General features: G+C 40.2%; 2 protein-coding genes across 2 annotated transcripts; both read right to left on the bottom strand.

Annotated features, from left to right (window-relative positions):
- Nucleotides 1-180: 180 nt before the first annotated feature.
- On the bottom strand, nucleotides 181-3,262 carry Got1 (Glutamate oxaloacetate transaminase 1). Its single transcript, XM_090173085.1, has 8 exons — nucleotides 3,053-3,262; nucleotides 2,768-2,949; nucleotides 2,486-2,707; nucleotides 2,302-2,406; nucleotides 2,086-2,236; nucleotides 1,845-2,010; nucleotides 1,624-1,769; nucleotides 181-533 (listed from the first exon to the last, which is right to left on the bottom strand). Exons 1-8 carry the CDS (start codon nucleotides 3,162-3,164, stop codon nucleotides 391-393), a joined length of 1,227 nt encoding a protein of 408 aa, XP_090029211.1. The 5' UTR covers nucleotides 3,165-3,262; the 3' UTR covers nucleotides 181-390.
- Nucleotides 3,263-6,516: 3,254 nt separating this feature from the next.
- LOC149948159 (uncharacterized) lies at nucleotides 6,517-7,206 on the bottom strand. Its single transcript, XM_090171029.1, has one exon. It carries the CDS (start codon nucleotides 7,204-7,206, stop codon nucleotides 6,517-6,519), a length of 690 nt encoding a protein of 229 aa, XP_090027155.1.
- Between the last annotated feature and the right edge of the window lie 15,913 nt (nucleotides 7,207-23,119).

Here is a 23,119-nt window from a genome sequence, read left to right as displayed (position 1 = left end):
CCTCTTCTTTGTTCTGGTGCTAAGACCTTTTATGTAATTTTGGAGTGTGTGGTGCGAAAACCCGCTGTCATAGGCACCAAATAAATGTCTTTCTTATTTTGAAAAAAAAGGTTGTCTTTTCGGAGCAAAAAAAAACCAAAGTTTTGTGTATAAACGGCATTTTTTAATATTACATAATTTGTTACATTTTTAATATAAAAAAACCTAAAAATTATACATCTAGTGTTAATAATTGCTCTAAAAAATATCTAGCTTCTAAATTACTAAACAGTAATTTAAAATAACTGTAAATTAATTAAAAATTCCTATGCAATCCTTAACAGAAATATATAAGATAATTAATCGTTTGTGAGCATACTATGCGGATTTGGTTTCTCCTTCTAATTTCAATCAATTTGGAATCTTCTCTATAGCTTGGCTAATAGCATTAGCCACATAATCAATATTAGAAGTGTTCAATCCACACATACTTATGCGTCCCGAGTCAAGCAAATAAATTTGATGCTCTTTAATCAAATATTTAACTTGATCCTCTATAAAAAAAAAAAGTTAATACTTAGGAGCCTACACTTCTAGGCATGTGTGAGTATTCGATTTCGTTCCGAGTACTCGACCGAGCTTCGAGGCGAGTAACTTTAGAGTACTCCAAACTATTATATTATTCTTACCAAGGCACTACTGGAGAGCTCGGTGTCTAAGGTATTTGGCGGACACCATAAGTTTGCTCAAAAAAAAACTACTGGTGAGCTTTTAAAAATAGGGGAAAATCTACTAAAAAATTTCCTTTGGTCCCACCTTAAGATCTCTTATTGGGTAATAAGTTAATAACTTGTACAAGTCCTAGTTGTTTTTGATTGGTCACTGATTTTAAATGTAGAAAACAAACCAAAACCATAAGTTACAAAACATAGGGTGCTCTAGCCTGGTTTATTGATGGTTTTTGAAAGGACGTTTTAGCACGCGACACTACAGAAACATGTCTTGTGCACACAGACTTCTTTGTCTGCTTTTTTGACCATAACATGTAGAGGTATTTTCACGCGCAAAATAAATTTTAAAAGCCGTCAATTGTCAGTTGTTTGGCGGTTAATCAGTCCACTATTTTCTTGTTGTAATCCCTCATATGGCCAGTTATTAATTTGGACTTCACAAACATGGCTTCAAATAAACGTTAAATCTCTGGCAGTAAATATTCTTTTAATGAACAAATAGTAGAACCAATAATGTATTGAAGTTACTAAGAATATTTCAGCATAGCATTAACCACCAGTATCATCCTCTCAGCTTTTGTGGAGAAAGTTAGTCTGCATTTAAGGGGCATTCAAGGTCATACCATATAGCAAACTTGAATGGGAAAGCAGAGGAATTTAAGCTACAAAGGCTGTGAGGAGGGGAATCAGAATCCTGTATTCCAATATTCTTAGTAACTTCAATACATTCTTGGTAGAACCAAATGATAGTACTAACCCTAATTATTCGAGTACTCGAAACCACTTTTTAAGCTAAACAAGCTCGTCTCAATACTTGAAAAGTGAAATTTTTCATACTCGAAGCTCGGCTCGAAACCCAAACATCAAGGCTCGCACATGCCTATACACTTCCTTATAGAAATCAAATAATCACCAGTTAAACCGGTATAGGAAAACATCCCAATCTGATTTGTAATATGTTCCCATGAACCTGGTGTTCCATTAATTTCTTCTAATTTAGTTCTTAATGCTGATCTCATGTTAATTATACGGTTTGCCATTTCTTGAATATGACCTTTCCTTAAAAAAAATTGTTTATTGTAATTTTTAAGCATATTGAACTTTCCTTATGGCAAGTTTTAAGTGAATAACTACCATTCAACAAAGAGTTCTGGATCATTCAGAACACGATTGACAATACGAGCTCCTTGACTCGGAGGATTAGAATAATTTCCACGAATAATTAGCGCGAGTTGACTTGAAACAGCCGCCATTCCACTTTTATCTTTTAAAACAATAGTCAAATTGCCAATACGTTGATCTATACCACAAAATTAGGCCATAATGTTAGGTAAAATTTAAATGCTTTTAAAAAAAATTACAATCTTTAAATGACCATATAAGCCAAAATTCTTAGCAAAGGATTGTGAACAAAGCATCTCGAATCCTCTTGAAACGAAATATCTAATTGCTCTGCTATCTTTTTCAAGGTCTCCAGAAGCGAAACCTTGATAAGCGCAATCAAAAAATGGAAAAAGTTTTTTTTCCTAAAACAAAAGACAAAAATGTGTTGCAGTAATTGTAAATCTACGTAGTTAAAGAATAATTTTACCTCCATAACATCAGCTATTAATTTCCACTGTTCATCTGTGGGATCGACACCTGTCGGGTTATGGGCACAAGCGTGTAAAATTATCACAGAATCTTCAGGAGCATTCTATATTAATAAATCAAAACAGTAGATAAAATCATTGTTATTCTGGTTGTACGTAAAAGTGTAAATAAAGCATCAATACCCTTAAATCTTCAAGCATTCCATCAATATCTAATCCCTTTTTCTGGGCATCCCAATAACGATACATCTTGGAATTCTCAAACCCAGCATGGTTGAAAATAAGCTTGTGCGCACCCCAAGTCGGATCAGAAAAATAATATGTGCTATATTTACAACATCTTCTGAGAAAATCAGCGCCAACTCTTAATGCACCTGAACCACTTAGAACCTGAGCTCTGACAATCTTCAAAAAAAAACTTTGTCAAACTATTTCTATAAAGTATACATAGTTTCCAGAAATTACTCTTCCTTCTTGTATAGCTGGACTATCATCACCTAAGACTAAATTGGACGCAGCTTTGCTAAAACCATCATGACCCATTTGGCCTAAATATTCATGGTTTGAGCTGTCATCTGCCGCTAATTCCTTCTCAACCTTTCTCACAACCGGTAACACCCATGGCTTGCCGTCGTTGTCACGATAAGCTTAGTGAAAAATAAAAAACAAATTTAAACCAGATAAATATAAAATAGCAGGGACTCCAGTAAACCAGGGTCTATTACTATGGATTGCTACCTAGACACTTACCTCCTATTCCTAAATCTACTTTTTGGGGTGATGGGTCATCTAAATATGATTTACGAAGAGCAAAAACTTCTATGGGAGGTGCAGGAGCGATCTTCGCAAATCTTGAAGCCATTTTATTCTTAGATATTTAAACTGAATTCAAAATAGGACTAAATATCACTGTTATGACCTCCGTACGACTCAAGGGCAAAACCGGCAATTGCAAGTAAACAAATAGAAACCAGTGTTGCCAATGTTCGAAAGTTAAAAATCCCACAGTTTCGGTGAAAAACCGCCCAAAAGCCACGACCATAGAAATCGGATAACAAAGTAGAACGATTACGTTTTTTGAAATTTTGTCGTGGGACGTGGGGTCCGATCATAGACTAAATATGCATATTTAGTCTATGGGTCCGATTAGAACTTTTAAAAAACCCTGCCTTTGGCCCATGCTTTTCGTTTGGCTGTCAACGAAAGTTACGCCATCGGTGCCAAACTGGTGAACTAACACTCTATTTCGCCTAAAATTAAATGGCCGACTTTAGCTCGACGCTAACGCGGTTTTTTTTAAATCTTTAAAGCAACTTATGTTTAATTAAAGTTGAAGAATGGCTCAAAACTGCGTAATCAAATCGTGTAAGAGTACATACTCAAAAGAAAACATATCTTTTCACAGGTTAGTGTTATAAATAGTTTTCCTTTTCCCATAATTTACAATCGCTAAGAACGCACTAGAAAACGCGTTTCTTTCAAATCATAGAAAGCTAGTTTTTTTAAATAAAAAATGAAGAATGGTTAAAAATTCCGTAATTAAATATTATAGGAGTAATTACTCAAACAAAAACATATCTTTTCACAGGTTACTGTTAGAAATAATTGTTTTACGAGCAATGGTTATGGGGGAAACCGGTGCACAGTAATGGTTTATCGCGAATATCTACGTTAGTATTGTATGTACGGCTATAAACCCAATTATGAACATTAGGGTCCGGCTATTTCCCACAAAAAATGTTCTATGGACATTTTACATACGAGCAATCGTGGTGTCGTATTCGCGTTTTTAACGTTGTACACGAAACGCGTCTTACAACTTTGCGCCTTCGTGGACTTAAAACGCATCCGCCGCTCTTCATGTAACCGCGTTTAAAATTTACCACCCAGCTAACTCTTGTTATTTTTGCAATAAATCGCTTGAAAATGAAGCTATTGTGAAGGTTGTGCGAGACAAAATGATGGGAAAGTCGGAATAATGGGTCACTTCAATTTAAGTTCATATTGACTGCCGTAAGGAATAAATCCAAAAGACCAGTATCAATGCTTTGAAAAGAAAACACGACACCGATGAGACTATTCGACATGTAGAACGCGAGCGAATCAACCTCGGAATCAACCTACCAAATGATTTAAGAAATATTCAACATACAAATTTTCCCGTTTATATGAACTTAAATGTGTTATAAAATCGTCTTGAAAAATCGTTTATTGCTTTATAACATTCAAAAATAATATTCTTAATGCGCCATGTAGATAATCGAACATCTGCTCGTCTAGGTAAAGTTTGTGTTGTCAACGCGCGTATTAGAAAGCAAAATGAGATTTTAGAAAGTAGGTTGTAATTCGGAACGATATTAATACTTTTCGCGAATTTGGTCATCAGCGAATTATAAATATGACTTGAAATAAGTTTCAAGGTTTATTTAAAAGCTAGTTTCATAACTTTTCATCCATTGGTTCGTTCAGAATTATTCTTTAAAGTAGACGAAAATTTGAAGGCGGTGAATCTTTCCCAGTCTTAAGCCTCGGTTTAATCTACTGCGTATTTTGAAACGGAAAAACCCGATTACTATCGTTAAATCTTGGATTAATAATATGATATTTTTAATACGAAACAAATAACGAAATACGTGTAATTTTTGGCGTTAAATAAGCAGTAGCGGCGCTAAGGTTTTTTCGCAGGTGGGCTAATTATTTTGTGGCCCCTAAGAATTTTGTGGCCCTATACAACTTTAGTGAGCCCTTATAAATTTTCCAGGAAGCGAGAAGAGCAAGGTCGTTTTATTGTTGCGGCTCTCGCCGCGTTTACTGACCTTGTATCCGACCGGGAGGGGACACGTGCCACTTAAACCCCTTTCTTTTCTTTTCTTTCTATTGTCCATTGTGAAGCCTGGAAATTGTCGGCTTATGTTTAAACCATGTACGAGAGTTACCTATATAATACTCTTTATTAATAATATATATTTACCAAATATTACAAGGCATGGCACTAAACTTTCTCTAGAAGAGAGAATACAAAAGATATGACTGGTTAGGTTGGAGTCCGTAACCCAGAGAGTTAGTCCATTGTCCCGACGTCCCTTATATAGCGGGCCCTCGGATGACGCTACCGGTCTCCAACCTAATTGGCTGGAGAAGAAAGCCCGTCAAGAAATATTTGCGGACTCACTGTGGTGCAATAGTAAGCGTCACCGGTAACTTTACCTCGCTCTTAACCCTTCGGGTCAGAGGTCGCCACTTTCGGAGAATTCCGAAGGTGGACGGCGCGAGCGAGGATGAGTTATCCCTACCATCCCGAGCAGCGTTGGCCCAAAACAACGAGATAACTCTCTGAAGTAAAGGGAAAGGCTGTTAGGGACAAAGCCTACATTTGCGGATGCAAATGCGGGCTTTACACACCCCCACCCAAAAATTAGGCATCGGGTGTGAGGTCGAGGTGGTCCATAGCGTCGAGAAAGTGCTCGTCGCCGCTATCGAGGGGAGATACGTCGTTATCCCCCAATAACAAAGTGTCCAGATCCATCGTGACGGCGGATCCTGGCTCTCGTGGGGGTAAGACTGGGGTAGGGGCAGCGCCAAGCTCAGCGAGCGGAATCGGCTCGACTGACTTGACAACGGAAACCCCTTGCACCATAGGGACTGCCACCGAAGGATACACCCTCGGAGCTACTTTCCCCATGGTACACCCCTGGAAGACATGGGGAGTGGGGTGTCCCACTACTCCAAGCATCTGCTGCTTGGGCCACCGGGCGGCACTGAAATAGGTCAACAGGCCAACGTCCATCGGTGCCACTCAGGTAGCCACGGTCCTCGACATCCGTTGAGGGTGCGTATGCCTCGCCTCAATGGACGCCGGTGATGCTGTTGCAGAGGGGGCGGACTGCCCCCTTGATCCTTTGGCGGTATGCCTTAAGGGTCCTCCTAAGGCCGTCTGCCTTGTAGTTTGGGCTGGTTGCCCTCCTGTCGACAGGGCGGTCTGCCCCGGCGTTCCTTGGGTCGTCTGCCCATTCTGTCGTCCACGGGTCGCGAGGCCTCTGGTGGAGGCGGCTGCTCCCCGCCCCGACCGGGGAGAACGGGATCGACCTCCCCGATCCTGGTTACAATTGCTAAAAGATGGCGCGAATGCGCAACAATCTTCAGCCAAAATTACGTACAATTCAAGGTATCTCAAATTCAACGCAATAAGTTAGACCCCCACTCAAAAAGTGTTACTAGGCATTTGCTTTTGAACGCAGATTGTAGCGATGCTTAGGGGGGTCTACAGCGCTCTCACCCCTTCTACACCGTCTCTTCCTCTTGGGACGAGAGAGGGTTTCCTTCTTCTCGTCCGGTGTTTCCGCCCCCCTACCGGTTTCGTCACACGGAGGGTCATCTCCTTGCCACGGCGGGGTGAAAGTCTTCAGCTGGGACACGTGCGTTACTCCGATGAAATCACCGGAGTTCGGGTCCCCCAGCCGATATGTTAAAGGAGTGGTCCTTTCCTGCACTACAAACGGCCCCTCAAACTTATCTCCCAACGAAGCCGTGATACCACGACTAGCGTCGGAAAGAAGATGAGTTTTGCGCAATACGAGGTCTCCACGTTTGTAGAAAACAGCTCGATGACGCTTGTCGTAGTGCAGTTTTTGCGTGAGCTTCGAATCCTGTAAATTCAAGCGTGCATAGTCGATTGCATCATGCAGCCTAATTTTCAGTTTCTCGGCGTATGTGCCTGCGCTTCGATTACCGGAAGTATTTCCTGGTATCAACTCCCAATCCAGGGGTGCGCGAAGCTCTCGGCCTAAGTTCAAAGCGGCGGGCGAATACCCTGTCGCTTTGCTCTCGCCTGAACGCAAAGCAAAGCCTAATTCTGGGAGACGGGCGTCCCAGTCCTTATGTCGTTCGACATAAGAAATTATCATTGGCTTTATAGTTCTATTCATCCGCTCAGTCAGATTTGCCTAAGCGTGATAAGGGGCCGTCGTCTTAGGGCGAATACCGAAATCCGAACAGGTCCTTTTGAACTTTTTACTAGAAAATACGGATGCATTATCAGTTATAACCTGTCGTGGGAATCCATATCGACAGAAAACTTCATACATTTTATCCCATATTTTCTACGTAGTCTTTCTCCTAAGCGGGTAGAGCTCTGCCCACTTTGTAAAATGATCTACTATGACGAGTAGGTACTGATTTCCCTTATCACTTCGAGTGTAGGGACCCATTAAATCAGCGGTTACCAATTCAAAAGGCCTTTCACTGGGGACGCTAGAAAGTAACCCGGGGGTTAACTGCTGGGATGGCTTACTTTTCTGGCACACCCCGCAACCCCTCACATACTTGATAACGTCCCGCTTCATCCCCGACCACGTGACTCTGATTTTCAAACGTTTAAACGTCTTGTAAACCCCCTGGTGGCCGGCAAGCGCATCGTCATGAAAATACTTAATGAATGGTACTCTAAGTCTCTTAGGTACCACCACTTTCCAAGCATTTTCAAGCCCGTCTTCATCCTCATCGTCCCAAGGAGCGAAATACCTAAACAAAAGGCCATCTTTGTCCATTATATACTGATCTAGTACTGTCCCGGCTTCCAATGCCGTAATCGGACTCCCAGAGCTTCTAACCCGCTCTAACTCAGCGATAACCCTCGCTAACCCTAGATCAGTAATTTGCGAACTTATGATGGCTTTCCTGTCGAAAGGCAGCCCCCACTCCTTGGAAGAGTTTTCTCCCTCCGCGGAGTCAGAATAGTTTTCCTCTGAAACCGCCAACGTCACCGCCGCTTCTCCCCGACCATTCTCGGAATCGAGAGGGGCCCTGGATAAAGCATCCGCTACAACGTTCAATTTCCCTGGGCGGTATCGCACCTCGAAATTATACGGCTGTAGCTCCAAGGCCCAGCGGGCAAGTCTGCCCACCGGCTCCTTAAGGTGTCGTAACCACTTCAACGCTTGGTGATCGGTTTCGATCACAAAGTCCGTACCCTCGACGTACATTCGGAATTTCTTGAGGGCATATACCACAGCAAGACATTCCAATTCCGTCGTCGAGTAGTTGCGCTCCGCCGATACGAGACCCCGGCTTACAAAGGCTATAGGGGTCATCCCTTTCCCGCCTTTCTGCTCTAACACAGCGCCTAAGCCCTTTAAACTCGCATCGCATTTAATGAGAAAGCTCCCATTTAAATCCGGGAGCGCCAACTCCGCTGTGTCTCTAACCTGCCTACTTAGTTCCCGCATAGCATTGGTATGGGTATCCTCCCAATGCCATTTTGCATCGTTTTTCAGCAAGTCATACAACGGCCTGGCAGTTCCCGCCATATTCGGGATGAACTGCCGATAATACCCGATCATTCCGAGGAATCGCTGCAACTCCGTTACATTCTTGGGCTGAGGGAAATCCTCTATAGCCCTAAATTTATCCGGATTTGGCTTGCAGTACCCCGGTCCGACCTTATAGCCCAGAAGCGACACCTCGTCAGCGCAAAGTTGCACCTTGTCCGGGTTAACTGTTAATCCCGCTTCGGCTATACGCTCTAGGACCTTTCGAATGTGGATCAAATGATCGTCAAACGATTCGGAATATACTACGAAATCGTCGTAAAATCCCAAAACAAATTTCCATTTGTAAGGAGCTAAAACGGTATCCACCAGACGCATGAACGTGCTCGGTGCGTTTTTCATTCCAAAAGGCATCTTTTTGAATTGAAAAAGCCCCCGATGACAGACGAAGGCGGTCTTCGGCCTGTCACACTTCCTAACGCTGACTTGATAAAAGCCCTTCGAGAGGTCAAACGTGGTGAAATACTTCGCGCTTCCCAAATACGCCAAAATATTTGGGATCGAAGCCATGGGGTAACAGTCAGACTCCGTTACCCCGTTTATTCCCTTAAAGTTAATGCAAAGCCGTTTGGTACCATCCGGCTTGCTCGCTAGTACAATAGGCGCAGCCCAAGGCGAGACACTGGGTTCTATCAAATCTAGATCCAACAACTCATCAAACGCCTTGTCAATCTCCTCTCGCTTTCTTTTACTAGCTGGATGGGGGTGAACGAAAATCGGCTTGGCATCGCCCGTCTCTATCGCGTGTTCAATGATAGAAGTTTCGCCGGGCCGTTTCGTAAAAACTTCTCGGAAATCCGAGATGGTTTTTAACAAAAGTTCCCTCTCCCCATCCGTGCACTTAGACTTTGAAACTAACGTCTCCAACGCTGCGGGGGCTCCCACGGCGCCGAAACTCTCATTGTCTACCTGACAATAATTTACCCTTTCGCCTTCCTCTTCGAAATCGAAGGGAACGACGCGCTGAGGTAGGGGGCCGATTGACCACCCTCCCTCGCTCATTCTTAGGTCTATTTTTTCCGCCCCAATAAAATCTCTACCCAAGATAACAGGGGGGATCAGACCTCGAACTACAAGAAAGCGCTGGCGGCGCATGCCGCCGGCCCACTTTATGGAAAGCCTGATACTGCCCGCGACACGACACGTGCCACGGCCAAATCTAACTGTAGTGCTATTTTCGCTCATTTTCCTCCCTTTTTTCTCAAAAATGGGGATAAAATTATCACCCAAGAGAGAGACGGAGGAACCAGAGTCTAACAAGCCTAGAAACGAATGTTCCAAAGCTCGGAACCGTAACAATGGGGGATTTTTCCCGCCAAATGTTCCGTCAGCATACCGGTTGACCAAGGGAGTGCAATTCTGAGTATTCGGAAGCTCTCCCTCGTTACCGGCTTTCCAAACGTCAGAATTTTGGCGAGGCTCACTCCCTTTCCTGGATGTACATCCATTTAATTGGAAGGCCTCCCTCGCCAGTTTCCCTGCTCGGGACATTGGCGTTTGATATGTCCGGGTTTCCGACAACCATAACAAACTAAATTCTGGCGCACCGGCCTAAAACTTTCTACAGGATTCTGCTGGAAAGTTTGCTGCATTGGTTGAGGGGCGATTGCCGCGCTCGACCAATTAGCAGACTGCCTCTGAATCCTATAATGCCAATAAGGATCCAGAGCAGCTCCAACGGAGACTTCTCGTCAGCCGGACCCATGTAGATCGGCGCTTCTACATTTAACTTAACCCTCGGGATTTGGGCAGCGCGTGCTCCCGCATCCCGGCTGGTCGCATAACCGTCCAAGGCCTCGCGCAAAGCACGAGCCATGACTTGCGCCATATCCTCCTGGGCTGGGTTTCCAGCACCAGTACCCCCTTCATTTCCCAAAACCATTCCGGACCTGGTTTTAATGTTTAAGACTCTAAAATCCCTAGAGCCGCCTAACCCCACTGGGTTGGGCGCCAGTTGTGAAGCCTGGAAATTGTCGGTTTATGTTTAAACCATGTACGAGAGTTACCTATATAATACTCTTTATTAATAATATATATTTACCAAATATTACAAGGCATGGCACTAAACTTTCTCTAGAAGAGAGAATACAAAAGATATGACTGGTTAGGTCGGAGTCCGTAACCAAGAGAGTTAGTCCATTGTCCCAACGTCCCTTATATAGCGGGCCCTCGGATGACGCTACCGGTCTCCAACCTAATTGGCTGGAGAAGAAAGCCCGTCAAGAAATATTTGCGGACTCACTGTGGTGCAATAGTAAGCGTCACCGGTAACTTTACCTCGCTCTTAACCCTTCGGGTCAGAGGTCGCCACTTTCGGAAAATTCCGAAGGTGGACGGCGCGAGCGAGGATGAGTTATCCCTACCATCCCGAGCAGCGTTGGCCCAAAACAACGAGATAACTCTCTGAAGTAAAGGGAAAGGCTGTTAGGGACAAAGCCTACATTTGCGGATGCAAATGCGGGCTTTACACCATTCAACTTTATCTCAATTTCCGCTCCCTTCCCCCCGAATCTATCTGTTTATGGTCTACTCTCTTCTTGAGTGAACGAATTGATTTTGAAAGATTTTTTTCCAGAAAAACGTTTCTTGGCAATAAAAACCATTTCTAGAGATAAAGAAAATTCATAAATTCAAATATGTGGCCTCTTAATTATAAATATGTGGCCCTTTTAATATAAATATGTGGCCCCTCTCAGAAATGCAGGGGGGCTAAAGCCCACTTCAGCCCACCCTTAGCGCCGCTACTGTAAATAAGCTTAGAACGTATTTCGTTATTTGTTTCTTATTACAAGAAGCGTTCGCCATCATTTAACCAAGATTTAACGATAGTAATCGGGTTTTTCCGTTTCAAAATACGCAGTAGATTAAACCGAGGCTTAAGACTGGGCAATATTCAGCGCCTTAAAATTTTCGTCTAAGATACATTCTGAACGAACCAATGGATGAAAAGTTATAAAACTAGCTTTTAAATAAACCTTGAAACGTATATCAAGTCATATTTATAATTCACTGATGACAAAATTAGTGAAAAGTATTAATATCGTTCCGAATTACAACCTACTTTCCAGTAGCCCCGCTAAGAATTTTCTGCACATAGGCCCAGCCTGATTTAGAGGCCCCATCTATAATGTTTATTTCAAAAATTTCCTGACTTTTAACGATTGTTTTTAAATTTTGACATGATTTCTAAACGTTTTCCCTGCAATGGATTTTTTTAAAGGCATTTTAATCAAGGAATGACATTCGTCGATTAGATTTTTCCGAGGGACAGGTCACTTCCATTTTGGCTGCGTCTTAATCATAGTAAAATTATTAAATCAGGGTAATCGTGATTAAATCAGGGTGATCGTCATTAAATGAGGGTAATCAAGATTATAAAATCTAATCTAGATTTAATCAATCTGATGTGTTTGTTCTTGTTAATTAAACACTCTATTGAAGCTATAAGATTTATTTCCATGATGATGATGATTTTTACATATGAAGTTTTAAGTAAGAGTACCGAACATGTCGGCAGCCGGTAGACAGCTGTTTAGGTGGTCATAAAACTAGAGCTCCCTCAGCTTCCTCGCCCAGTGGCGCCCACTGGCTATTATAGTTCATAACATCACCTCTTTTTTAAATAGACTGATTATAGTGTATTTTAACTACATTAACGATTACACATTTCAGTTCATAAATTAAGTCTTTTAATTGATTTACGTCTTCGACTGGATCTTCGTACGTGTGGTCTGTGTCTACTCGACTGAGGCTCTTTGTCAAAATCTTGTCTAATAAGTATCCTTGATCGGGCTCCTTCTGATGATGTGGCTACACTAGGAATAGAGATGCTTGTGGTAGGCTGTTGCTCTGGTCTCGAGTCTTGTCGTGGTAATAAGAAAGGATTGCGACTCGGTGATCGACTTGGTGATGATTTGCTACTCCAGCTTGGAGATTCATTGTCAGGACTCAGGATTGGTGGTTGCTGATGACTCTGGATCGGTGGTTGTTGATGACTCTGGATCAGTGGTTGTTGATGATTCTGGATCAGTGGTTGTAATACTGATCTGTACCCTGCATCTGGATTTGGATTCATTTTACTGGCTCCAGTTGTTGATGTCTCAGACACGGTTGGTTTTAATAACTTCTCACTCCTTAGTCTCAATTGGTTCTAATGTTTTCTAATAATACCTCTCCCAATATCAATCCCATACATCATATTTCCGATATATTTTTTACAGTTCCCTCTATCCAATTTTCTCCCTTACCATAGTTTTTTACAAAGATTTTTTGATTAGGATGAAACTTATAGGTAACATCACTAATTTTTACTAATGGTTTTATCGCTATTATTATTTACTTCTATCATTTCAATTATAGGTTTATCGATGTTCGTTGGATGGACCATGTCAAGTTTGGTGCGGATTTCTCTTCCAAACATGATTTCCGCTGGAGATTTACCACTAATTTGCGGAGTGCGGCGATAGTTTATGAGAAATCTTGCTAGTCTTACGTCGAGAGATCCATTTGAGAATTTTTTTAAACCTTCGTCAATGACATCAATGGCAGAGTTAGAAGTATCATCTATTTTTTTAATGATGTCTTCACGGTACGCACCACCCTTTCAGCCTGACCATTTGAAGCAGGGTGATACGGTGCAATGGTCAAATGCTTGAAGCCGTTATTCTGCGTGAAGATTTGGAACTCCATTTCGAGGTAGAGTCCACTAATATCAATAAATATTTCCCATTTACCGGTCCGGCAAAGTCTCTATGGACACGAGTCCACGGTTGGATCTCCTCGGGCCACTTCAAGTATTCAGTCTTTGGCATGGTTGCATTTTGCTGACAACTTGAACGTGCTCTAATTCTGTCCTCAATGTTGGTGTTCAATTCTGGCCACCAAACTTTGCTCCTGGCTAATCGCTTTGTTTGCACCATTCCCTGGTGTTAGAATGATTTATACCTTTCTTATATCTAATTTCATAGCTGTGCGCTCCTAATGTTAACCATTCTTATTTGCAATATACATCAATAGTTTACCTTCAGCTGTATATTTATTTATTTATTATTAAGAAAAATACAAGTTACGAAGCTAGAATAGCTTGTATATAACCCACAAGTGGAAAAGCATGAAAAAAAATCTTGGGTTATCTATTGAAATTCCTTATTTCTCACCTTTAGTTTTCTTTCGTTTAGAAACATTTATAGAGCTACAGGTATCACCCATTATTGTTTTAAAACAATATAACGCAAAAATATCTGGTTTCTTGAAAACCAAAAGTCAAAAGCCACGGCGCAATTTTCACTAAAACTTTACGTTTTAACTAGATGTCGGTAGCCCTGCCAGCTCTATGGAGGCAGTTTTTTTCGACTTCCGCCGGGAACTCAGTAAGAGCCTGCGTTTACGTGCAAGGAGCTTGATTTCGAATCTAGGGTACGTAGTTATATTATCTTTGTCCATAGGTAGCAACTCTACCATTTTATTCATTATACATTTTTCAATTGTGGAGATCGAAATGTCGGGATTCTGGCTACTAGAAACAGCCAATGCAATCTGATGAAATTTACAGATTTATTTATTTATTTGAACAATAAACATCTGCGACGCCGTTGCCGAATTGTATGCAGACTTCGGATTAGATACAAAGGTAGTGTGGTTCTAGAATATAATGTACCACAATGAGATCATATGAGTGAGAGAAAAAAAAGGAATATAAAAAAAATTATTTACAGACAATGCCCGATAGGGACTAGAGTATAACAGAAAAAAGGGGGGAAATGTTAGTTGTACATGATTAGGGAACAGTGATAAACAGGTTATTCAATACAAAAAAGAAAGAAAGAAATATCTGATACTTATTGAAATGGTCTATTAAAGAGGTCCGGATTGAAGTCAAGAACCAGGTTGTTATAAAAAAAATTATGCAGCACATTTAACTAGAGTTCCATATACGGCTTCAGAAATCAGGGTTTTTGCGGTACAAATTCTTCGCTGAATGTAATTATTATCATTCAGCGGTGGCGCCTTCTATTATTTTATTAATTTATTCAAGAGAGAGCTGCTCAAAAAGCCAGAACTAGGCTTATATTAGAGCATCGGTAACAAAGGCCAGGTCCGACAAGAGAGGGGGGAATCCGGTACAAATTACCGGGGCCTGGAGCCCTGGATCTTAGAACTTCTCACCTCACACGTATATTTATCTCCAGTAATATAACGACTCTCTTGGGGCTCGGATTTTTGGTTTTACCGGGGCCCGGGCACACTCTTGACGGCCCCCGGACAATGGCAGGAACAGGTACACGACTGCCAATCTAATCTACGCTCTCAGCTGCAAGGTTTGCGATATTCTTTACGATAAAAAAGAGTAAAACTACTTTAGTTACACAGTAAAAACTTTTAATAAAATTTTAAAAATTTTAACGCGCTACAAAGAGCGAACGACTAGTTTCGCCATCGCATACGGAGGCATCATCAGGTCTGATTTTTACAAATTCGCAGCAAGGTGAAGGAAGTGCGGCTAGTCACGTGTCAAAGTGGAGGCGCTACCATCGTCGGACCAAAGTTCAGCAACAAAACTTCCTGGCCCGTTATCTCGATTAAGACAGTTATTTACATTTAGTTTTTTAATGATTTCAAGTGATTCTATAATATTAAGTTTGAATTCGTTTTCTAAGAAGGCTAGGTGTTTAGGTTTGTTGAAGAGAATTGTATGTTTAGGGTTGTCAGAAATGTGTGCCGCTAGGGCTGAACAATACGCTTTTTTATTTTTAACATCGTTTATATGGTCGTTAAATATTTTGTAAAAATTACGTTTACACTGGCCTATATAAATTTTTCCGCAAGAGCACTCTAGTTCATACACACCAAACTTATCTAATAACGGAGTTTTGTCTTTGAGGGAATTTAAACAGTTACTAATTTTATTGGTTGGTTTAAAAACCGGTTTCACGTTATTGTTGCTAAAAATGTTGCCCAGTAAGTGGCTATTGGGGTTAGAGAACGGAAGAACCACATATTTAGGTTTTTTAGTAATTAATTTAAGTTGGGTATTGCGGATAATTTTATCACGGTTAATTATTCTACTGAAACCTCTATTTAGGAGGGATGAGGGGAGCTCTCTATCTGCCGCTATTGCTTTGATCATGTTCATTTCTAAAGACAGGGTATTTGCATCGGAACAGATGTTGACTGCTCTTGACATATAAGAATAAAACGCGGTTAGCTTCTGGTTAGTTGGATGACACGATCTCCAATGGGGTGGCATGGAGACAGCAAAAGGTTTACGATAGACACTGGTGATGACTTGGCAAGAATTATTGTTTATATTTTTGGTAATTAAAACATCTAGGAACGGAATTGAATTGTTCGTTTCCGTTTCTACTGTGCATTGGATATTAAGGTCAATAGAATTAAGGAAATTAAGGAAGTTGTCGAGTGTCTCCCTGCCATGGATCCATTTGGAGATGATGTCGTCGACATAACGTTTCCAGAAGCCTATGGAGAAAGGAGAGTTAAGTAAGATAGAAGATTCCAGTTTGTTCATATAGAGGTCGCACAGTAACGGCGATAGAGGGCTACCCATTGCGAGGCCGGTCTTTTGCATATACAATTTACCGTTGATTTTAAAAAATGGGTTCACAACACAAATTTCGACAAGATTAATGATGTCCTCCAGTTCAATACGATTCGTATTCAAGTCAAGTAATCTCTCTCTTAGTACCGAGATAGCGCCATTTACGGGAACTTTAGTAAACATGTTAACTACATCGAACGAAACAAGTAGATCGCTAGGTTCCACTGGTAGGTCTTTAATAGCGGAAATAGGTTCAGAGGAATTTTTTAAAGTGTGAGTGTGCGCAGAGGTAAGGTTAAATAATTTATCAGCGGTATATTTGGCAATATTTTGTGTTGAGGAACCGATACTATCTACTATCGGTCTGAACTTCATGAGTTGTTTATGAATTTTGGGGAGGGCATACATTCTTGGGGCTATGAAGTGGCTAGGAATAAGGCGTTTCTTGAGTTGGTCATCTAGCGATAAACAGCTTTTCACAGTATTTTTCACTGTTTCATGAATTTTTTGGTGGGGTCCTTTTTAAGTAAGGAGTAGGTGTTGGTGTCTTGTAGTAGGTCATTTATTCAATTTTCGTAATCTTCTTTATTGAGTAGCACGATGCACCCTCCCTTGTCAGCTCGCGTGATTATAAGGTTTGGATTGTCTTTGAGGTCTTTGAGAGCTAATTTTTCGCCATTCGTTATATTGGGCTGGTGTCGTGGTTTGCGTTTTAGGACCTCAATGCAAGACGATCTCATTTTGTTTTTTATATTAGCATCTTGGATAGCTTTTAGGCCTGATTCTATGTCAGCTATTAGTCCATGTTTGTTAATAATAGGTTTCGAAATCGAAAAGTTAAGGCCTTTGTTTAAGACACTAGTTTGGTCAACGGTTAAGGGGAAATTGGATTTGTTGACGATTTGGGGTCCGACGATGGTAGCGCCTCCACTTTGACACGTGACTAGCCGCACTTCCTTCACCTTGCTGCGAATTTGTAAAAATCAGACCTGATGATGCCTCCGTATGCGATGGCGAAACTAGTCGTTCGCTCTTTGTGGCGCGTTAAAAATTTTAAAATTTTATTAAAAGTTTTTACTGTGTATTTAAAGTAGTTTTACTCTTTTTTATCTTACATCATACACAGGTGTCGTTTGTTAATTTAAACTTTCTTTAGTTTAATTAACCCTCTTATATGATATTCTTTACATTGGTGAGACTCAGAGGCGGCTCGCTGACTGATTCAGAGAACATCTCAACGACATTAGAAAGTCTACAGCTAAGAACTACATCACTGATCACTTTAACAACACGCATACCATCTCCACTCGCATCTGGCGTATCCAGGATGTTTTTCGAGGTAGGCTAGAATATTAAAAGTGGGCCCCCAACCACATATTATTCTAAAAACTAAATGTTAAATTTATAAAATTGTTGAATGTGCTAAGTGAGACAAATTAAGTTATTTATTTTAAAAAAATTCAAAAAGAAAAAGCGGTTCTTCTGTTCTGTTTAGAAAACTCATCAACAACTTTCATGGGTTAGATCTCTATTAAGAGATAGCCTTCTATTCATTTCTGCGCTAAATTTATCCAAAATCTCGAAATATGTACTTTTTAATTTCTGGCTCACGTTCATGTTTTCATTTTCCCTGTTTCCTAAGCTATCGTAAACTATGAACTCTTTCAATTTCTTACTAACTACCCTTTTCCTTGGACAAATTCACTCTTTGGATCTGGTATTGAAACATTTACTGTTTTGGCAAGCTTGGAAGCTTCGTCCCATATTTCAGTAAATTTAGTATCAGTTCTCATTTCTCTAAGTTCACTAACTGTAGCTTTGCACAAAGCAACGGCTCGTGAATACAGGGCCGGCTCAAGAAATTTTATACACCCGGGCAAGGGGGATTTTTGGCGCCCCTTTTATTTTGAGACTAAATTAAACTACCCCCCCCCCCCCCCGGTAAAAAACATAACCATGTCCATGTTATAAATTTACCGTTTTCATAACAATAAATAATCCCTTTAATCACTTTCTCAATACTTTGTGTAAGCAAAATACTAGTCTCAAATCCATGGGTTTAAAAAGAAACTTAGATCATGAAAATATTCTTAACCCCAAACGTACTTCAATACCTAGGGTCCCTCCTACAGGCTACCACTCCTAAAAGCATATGTAACATAATTACTCATAAGTATGCCACTAGCATTATTTCTTCACTAACGGTTTGTTTCACAGATATTGCGTCATACATACCCTTCGTAATATTTGATATCATATTTTATGTCATATTTGACGTCATCGAATCTCAAATGCCGATAATACCGTCGCCCAAATAGCTTTACGTCTGATAAACCGACGGCCATTATTTTAGTAAACAAACCGGTTTGAACAACCAAGGCTTGGGAGCTAAAATATAGTGTCAAGTTCTGCTAATGTAATTATTTTGCCAATTAATTAAGTTCTCGGAGACTCACGTTCTAAAATAAATTTGCATTGTCAAATAAAAGAAGCAGGTTTATTGGAAAAAATAGTTGAAATTCAGGTTAATCTTTTCTGGCGCATCTATAAGGTTGGAGTCTTTGCAGATTCTTTTGAGCCTAGGCCTAACTCTTCTAGGCTTGGTATGGGATTTAATAACGCTGGTGGAATATCCCACTTCGACTACTTATTTCATTTTCGGAAAGTGATCTCTGAACCGAACCGTATTGGTCATTTTCCTTTTATTTTTCTAAACTACTCAGTATTTAACTTCATCCGCACAAACCGAGCGAGTTTATAAATTTCAATAAAGCTACATTGGGCTGACTAAAATTCCGACGCAAAAAATTCCTTCTCAATTTAGAGGTTTTCCATTGGCTTAAATAAATATGTTAGTAGCCAATAGTGTGATTCCCAAAATTACTAGGATGAATAAAAAGGTTAAAATCTAACGTAGTCCACCTTTTTACTGGTTCGTGGTGAAACAAACCGTTAGTGAAGATTTTTGAATGGAATAAAGGTACAGTGGCATACTACTGAGCAATTATGTTACATATGCTTAAAGGTACGTCTCTAAAATATTCATATAAAGACAGGATATAAGCCAAATTCTCTTAAACCAAAGAATAACAAACTTTGTTAGTCCTGATGAACGCTTTATTGCTTTAACAACTTAATTAAAACAGTATTTGGCGGGATTTTTTAAGGCCTACACTTAAGAACTTTTTTTAAGCTGTCGCTTTCTTTTCTGCTTCAACGGCTTCTCTTAATTTCCTTTTTTTATAATCTTAATTCAATTCAACGTGTCTCTAATTAATATCTATCTAACTAAAACTATTTAACTGAAACTAATAAATGGCGTTCTGGGCGTGCGCTTAAAATAGAAGTGACTAACGCTAACCACGGACACACGACAGATTAAGGGGGAAGAATACAGTAAAAGCCTCTTTTTCGTTCAACGTTTAACAATTACATAATTGAATTATATTTTTATTATTAGGCTGAACCTTCCTCTAGTGCTTAAAATAATTTTGATAATTCTGTTCCTGTTTCTCGGCCTTTTGGAGTCGCACCGGGATCTCCGGTGCCAGCTGTGCCCGTTTTATGTGGACCGCTGTGTTCCCGTCGTTCCCCTTTAGGAGCTCTCTCCAAAGGGTATGACTCTTTACCTACGTAGGTAGGGTGTCGGCTGGAGTTGCTATAGCATCCACTCTTAATCCCACGGCTGTGTGCGAAGTGAGGATTGGTCCACCCATTGCTGCACCTTCTGCTGGGTTGAGTGGTTTGCGTCAAAGGTGCAACCATCAGTAGTAGGGTACTACTACCCGAGGGGCTAACCACTTTTGAACTCATTTGTAATCCCGTAATCATTTGTAATTTTCGTACTCATCTGTAATCACGCGTATTCATTGGAATTACCCCGTACTTAATTACTCATCTGTAACAATTTTAAAGATTTGGGTTGCCTGTTTACTCATCGTAATCATTATGTTCTCATCCTAATCATTCTGTACTCATCGTAATCGGTCTGTACTCATCGTAATCATGTGTACTCATCTGTAATCATTATTGATTACGTAATTGGTGTACAGGCAAATTCTTACTGGCTAGCCCCTCGCTGGATTTGTCACCTGTCCGGGCTTGGGGACGCTGGCTGATAGGCTTCCGGTGGTATGGCCCCTGTTGCTAGGTACACCGGGCTAAAAATTCTGACACCCTTCTATTCTTGTACTATCGCCCAACCACTTTTTCTTCTTCATATTATATACCCTGGTTTATAATGAAAATACCAGGAAAATGCTTTATCCGTCAAAACTATGCACCGCAATTTTATGGTTTATTTACTATTGTAAAAAAATAGTCGCAAAAAACGTTCATCGACGATGTTGGACATTTTGGTTGGTAAAACAGTTTGTATTTCCAATTAGCTAAAGATTTTTCAAATTATGTTATGCTTTCATTAAAATTTTTATAAACAAATCCGATTCTTGGTAAACCAAAAAGGCTCACAACTCAATTTCGGCGCCCCTCTCAAACCGGCGCCCCGGGCAGTTGCCCGGGTTGCCCGGCCCTTGAGCCGCCCCTGCGTGAATATGCCAATTTGGAGTTTTGTAAATATTCCGAAAGACCATTTGTTGTTCCTAAAACCTCGTCTAAAGCAATTAACAGTACCAAGTTTTGAAAGTTTTCTAACTGAGAAATGTACCCTCTACACTCCGCCGACTCTTCCGATTTACCATTTTCAATAATATTGTCTAAACCTAATAATACGGCATCCAATCTATTTCTGAAGTAGTTAATCCTTTTTCGTTTACTCGACCACCTTGTATGGCAACTCTGTTGCATTTTCAGTACATTCTTGTAATTGAGAGCACTTTGTGATTCTAAAAATAAACTCGGATCTAAGTACTGAGTTGCACTGAAAGTTGTCAATTGCTTGAAGAAGTCCAAGAAGTTCTCTAACGGGCCCTAACTTCGAACAGCAATCTATTAAAACTAAATTCAAACGATGAGCGTAACTGTGTATGTAGGGACAAGGGCCACCAACAGCGGTTTGAATTTGTATGTTTACACCACTTATATTATAACACTCGCACCATCTTAACTTTGAGAAACGCAGTTGTTAATGCGAAGTCCACTTTCTTCAACAATTTTAATTATACCAGAAGAAATTGATTTGGCGTCAAATGAGTGTAGGTCTAATAATCCAATGAACCTTTCTTTAACGGCCCCACTAAAAGTGTATCTGACGCATACACTCAATTGCTCTAATCCACCTTTATCTCTCGACTCGTCCGCAATTACAGAGTAGTATCCACCAGAATAATCAATTTCTGATTTTATCATTTTATGAATTATGTTACCACTCAAAGAAATTAATTCATTCTGAATTATACAACTAGTGTACTTCGCGTTATTGGGAATTTTATCTAATTTATTTTTTAAATCAGGGCACATCTTCTTAACCATCTCTAAAATTTCGATAAAGTTACCTCTGTTGTCCGAATCACTCATTTCCCTATGTCCCCGAAAAGCAATATCTTGCTGAGCGCAAAGAATAACAATTCTAACCAACGTAGCTAAAACGTCGCGATTCCGCGTAACATCGCTTTCTCTTGATTATCGATTTTCGTCGCGACTGATCCGTTATTTTTACTCTGACGATACATTTGAAACTTTTCGTATGCAAACATGTGAGGTGATTTATCTGAGCTAAAGTGTTTTTTAAATCTCATGTCTGTATTTTTCCAGTCTGAATAACCGTTAGTCAAAGAATTCTTAGTAGCAGAAAAATGACGACAGCAAAAGCAATACGCCTTGTTGTTTTCAACCGAATATCCCGAGGGGCTAACCACTCTTATAAAGTCTGTACACCGGATTACGCTAAGATTACCACCGCCAAAGGCATGGACTTCAAAGATTACGCGTAATCCCATTAGTACAGTCAAAGGTACGGCTCTGTACACCGATTACGCGGAGTGATCAGCCCCTCGGAATATCCTAGCATTGGAAATTTATCATACCAATTTAAATTGAAACTTCTTTTTTGCCCATTAAAATCGGTTTGTGGTAATGTTTTCAATTTAGGCTGAACTGGGTCATCGTCTTTACTAAAGCTAATATCTTTAACAGGTTTTATTGTTGGTATCCCTGCTTTGTCTATATTTTCATCTTTTGCTGGTTTGTCGTTACTCAATAAAACAGTAAATACTAATCGACTGTCAAGCATTGAATTCGCCAAGTTAATCTCACCAATAGTATTTGCCCTTTTATTAATTATTTCTTCGTGTTTTGGTTCGTAGTCGTTTGAAATACATTGATCCTCAACAAATTATCCTTGCCCATTGCAATAGGCGTTTAAATAAAAGATCATCCATCGCCGATTATAGTGTTTGTGCTGCTGCAACTGGACTTATAACGGTTTGTCTATGGTTTCTCTTTATACTGCCAAAGCTGAGAATTTTCTATGCATGGATCTGGCAGCATTTTTCAACAGGGGGGCAAGACAGTCAGAGAGGGGTTTATTTAACCGCCTATTGCACTTGGTTCTGTAGCATTTCTTGGGCTTCAATAATTTCATTGGTTTTAATTTTGAAAAACTTTCGAAGTGTATCCTTTTGATAATCAATTTGTTTTTGTTCTAATTTTCTCTTCTTTCGGCTCCTGAAGCGTGAGTGTTATTAAATATTTTCATATTTAATCTCCACACTAAAACTAACCATTCAAATGAACTTTATAAGAGAGGGCTGAGCGGCTTTAAAAAATAAAAATAATTCCCCAACCACGAAAAATGATTAACCAGAGCAAATAGCTGAAAAGCCCGTAGAGGCACTAGGAGAAGTCAGAGCTTAAACCCTATAAAGGACCGTCTTAAAAGGTAACTTGAAATGGCCTTTTTTTAAAAAGTAACTTCTAATAGCCTTGAAAAGGCCGTTTGAAAAAGTACAAAATTACAAATAGCCTTGAAAATGCCGT

The sequence above is a fragment of the Leiobunum rupestre genome, chromosome 4 (assembly GCF_980474605.1).
Source record: "Leiobunum rupestre chromosome 4, qqLeiRupe1.1.hap1, whole genome shotgun sequence".
Taxonomy (NCBI): Eukaryota; Metazoa; Arthropoda; class Arachnida; order Opiliones; family Sclerosomatidae; genus Leiobunum; species Leiobunum rupestre.
The sequence above is the reverse complement of the archived record's forward strand: the minus strand, read 5'-3'. Positions and strand labels throughout refer to the sequence as shown.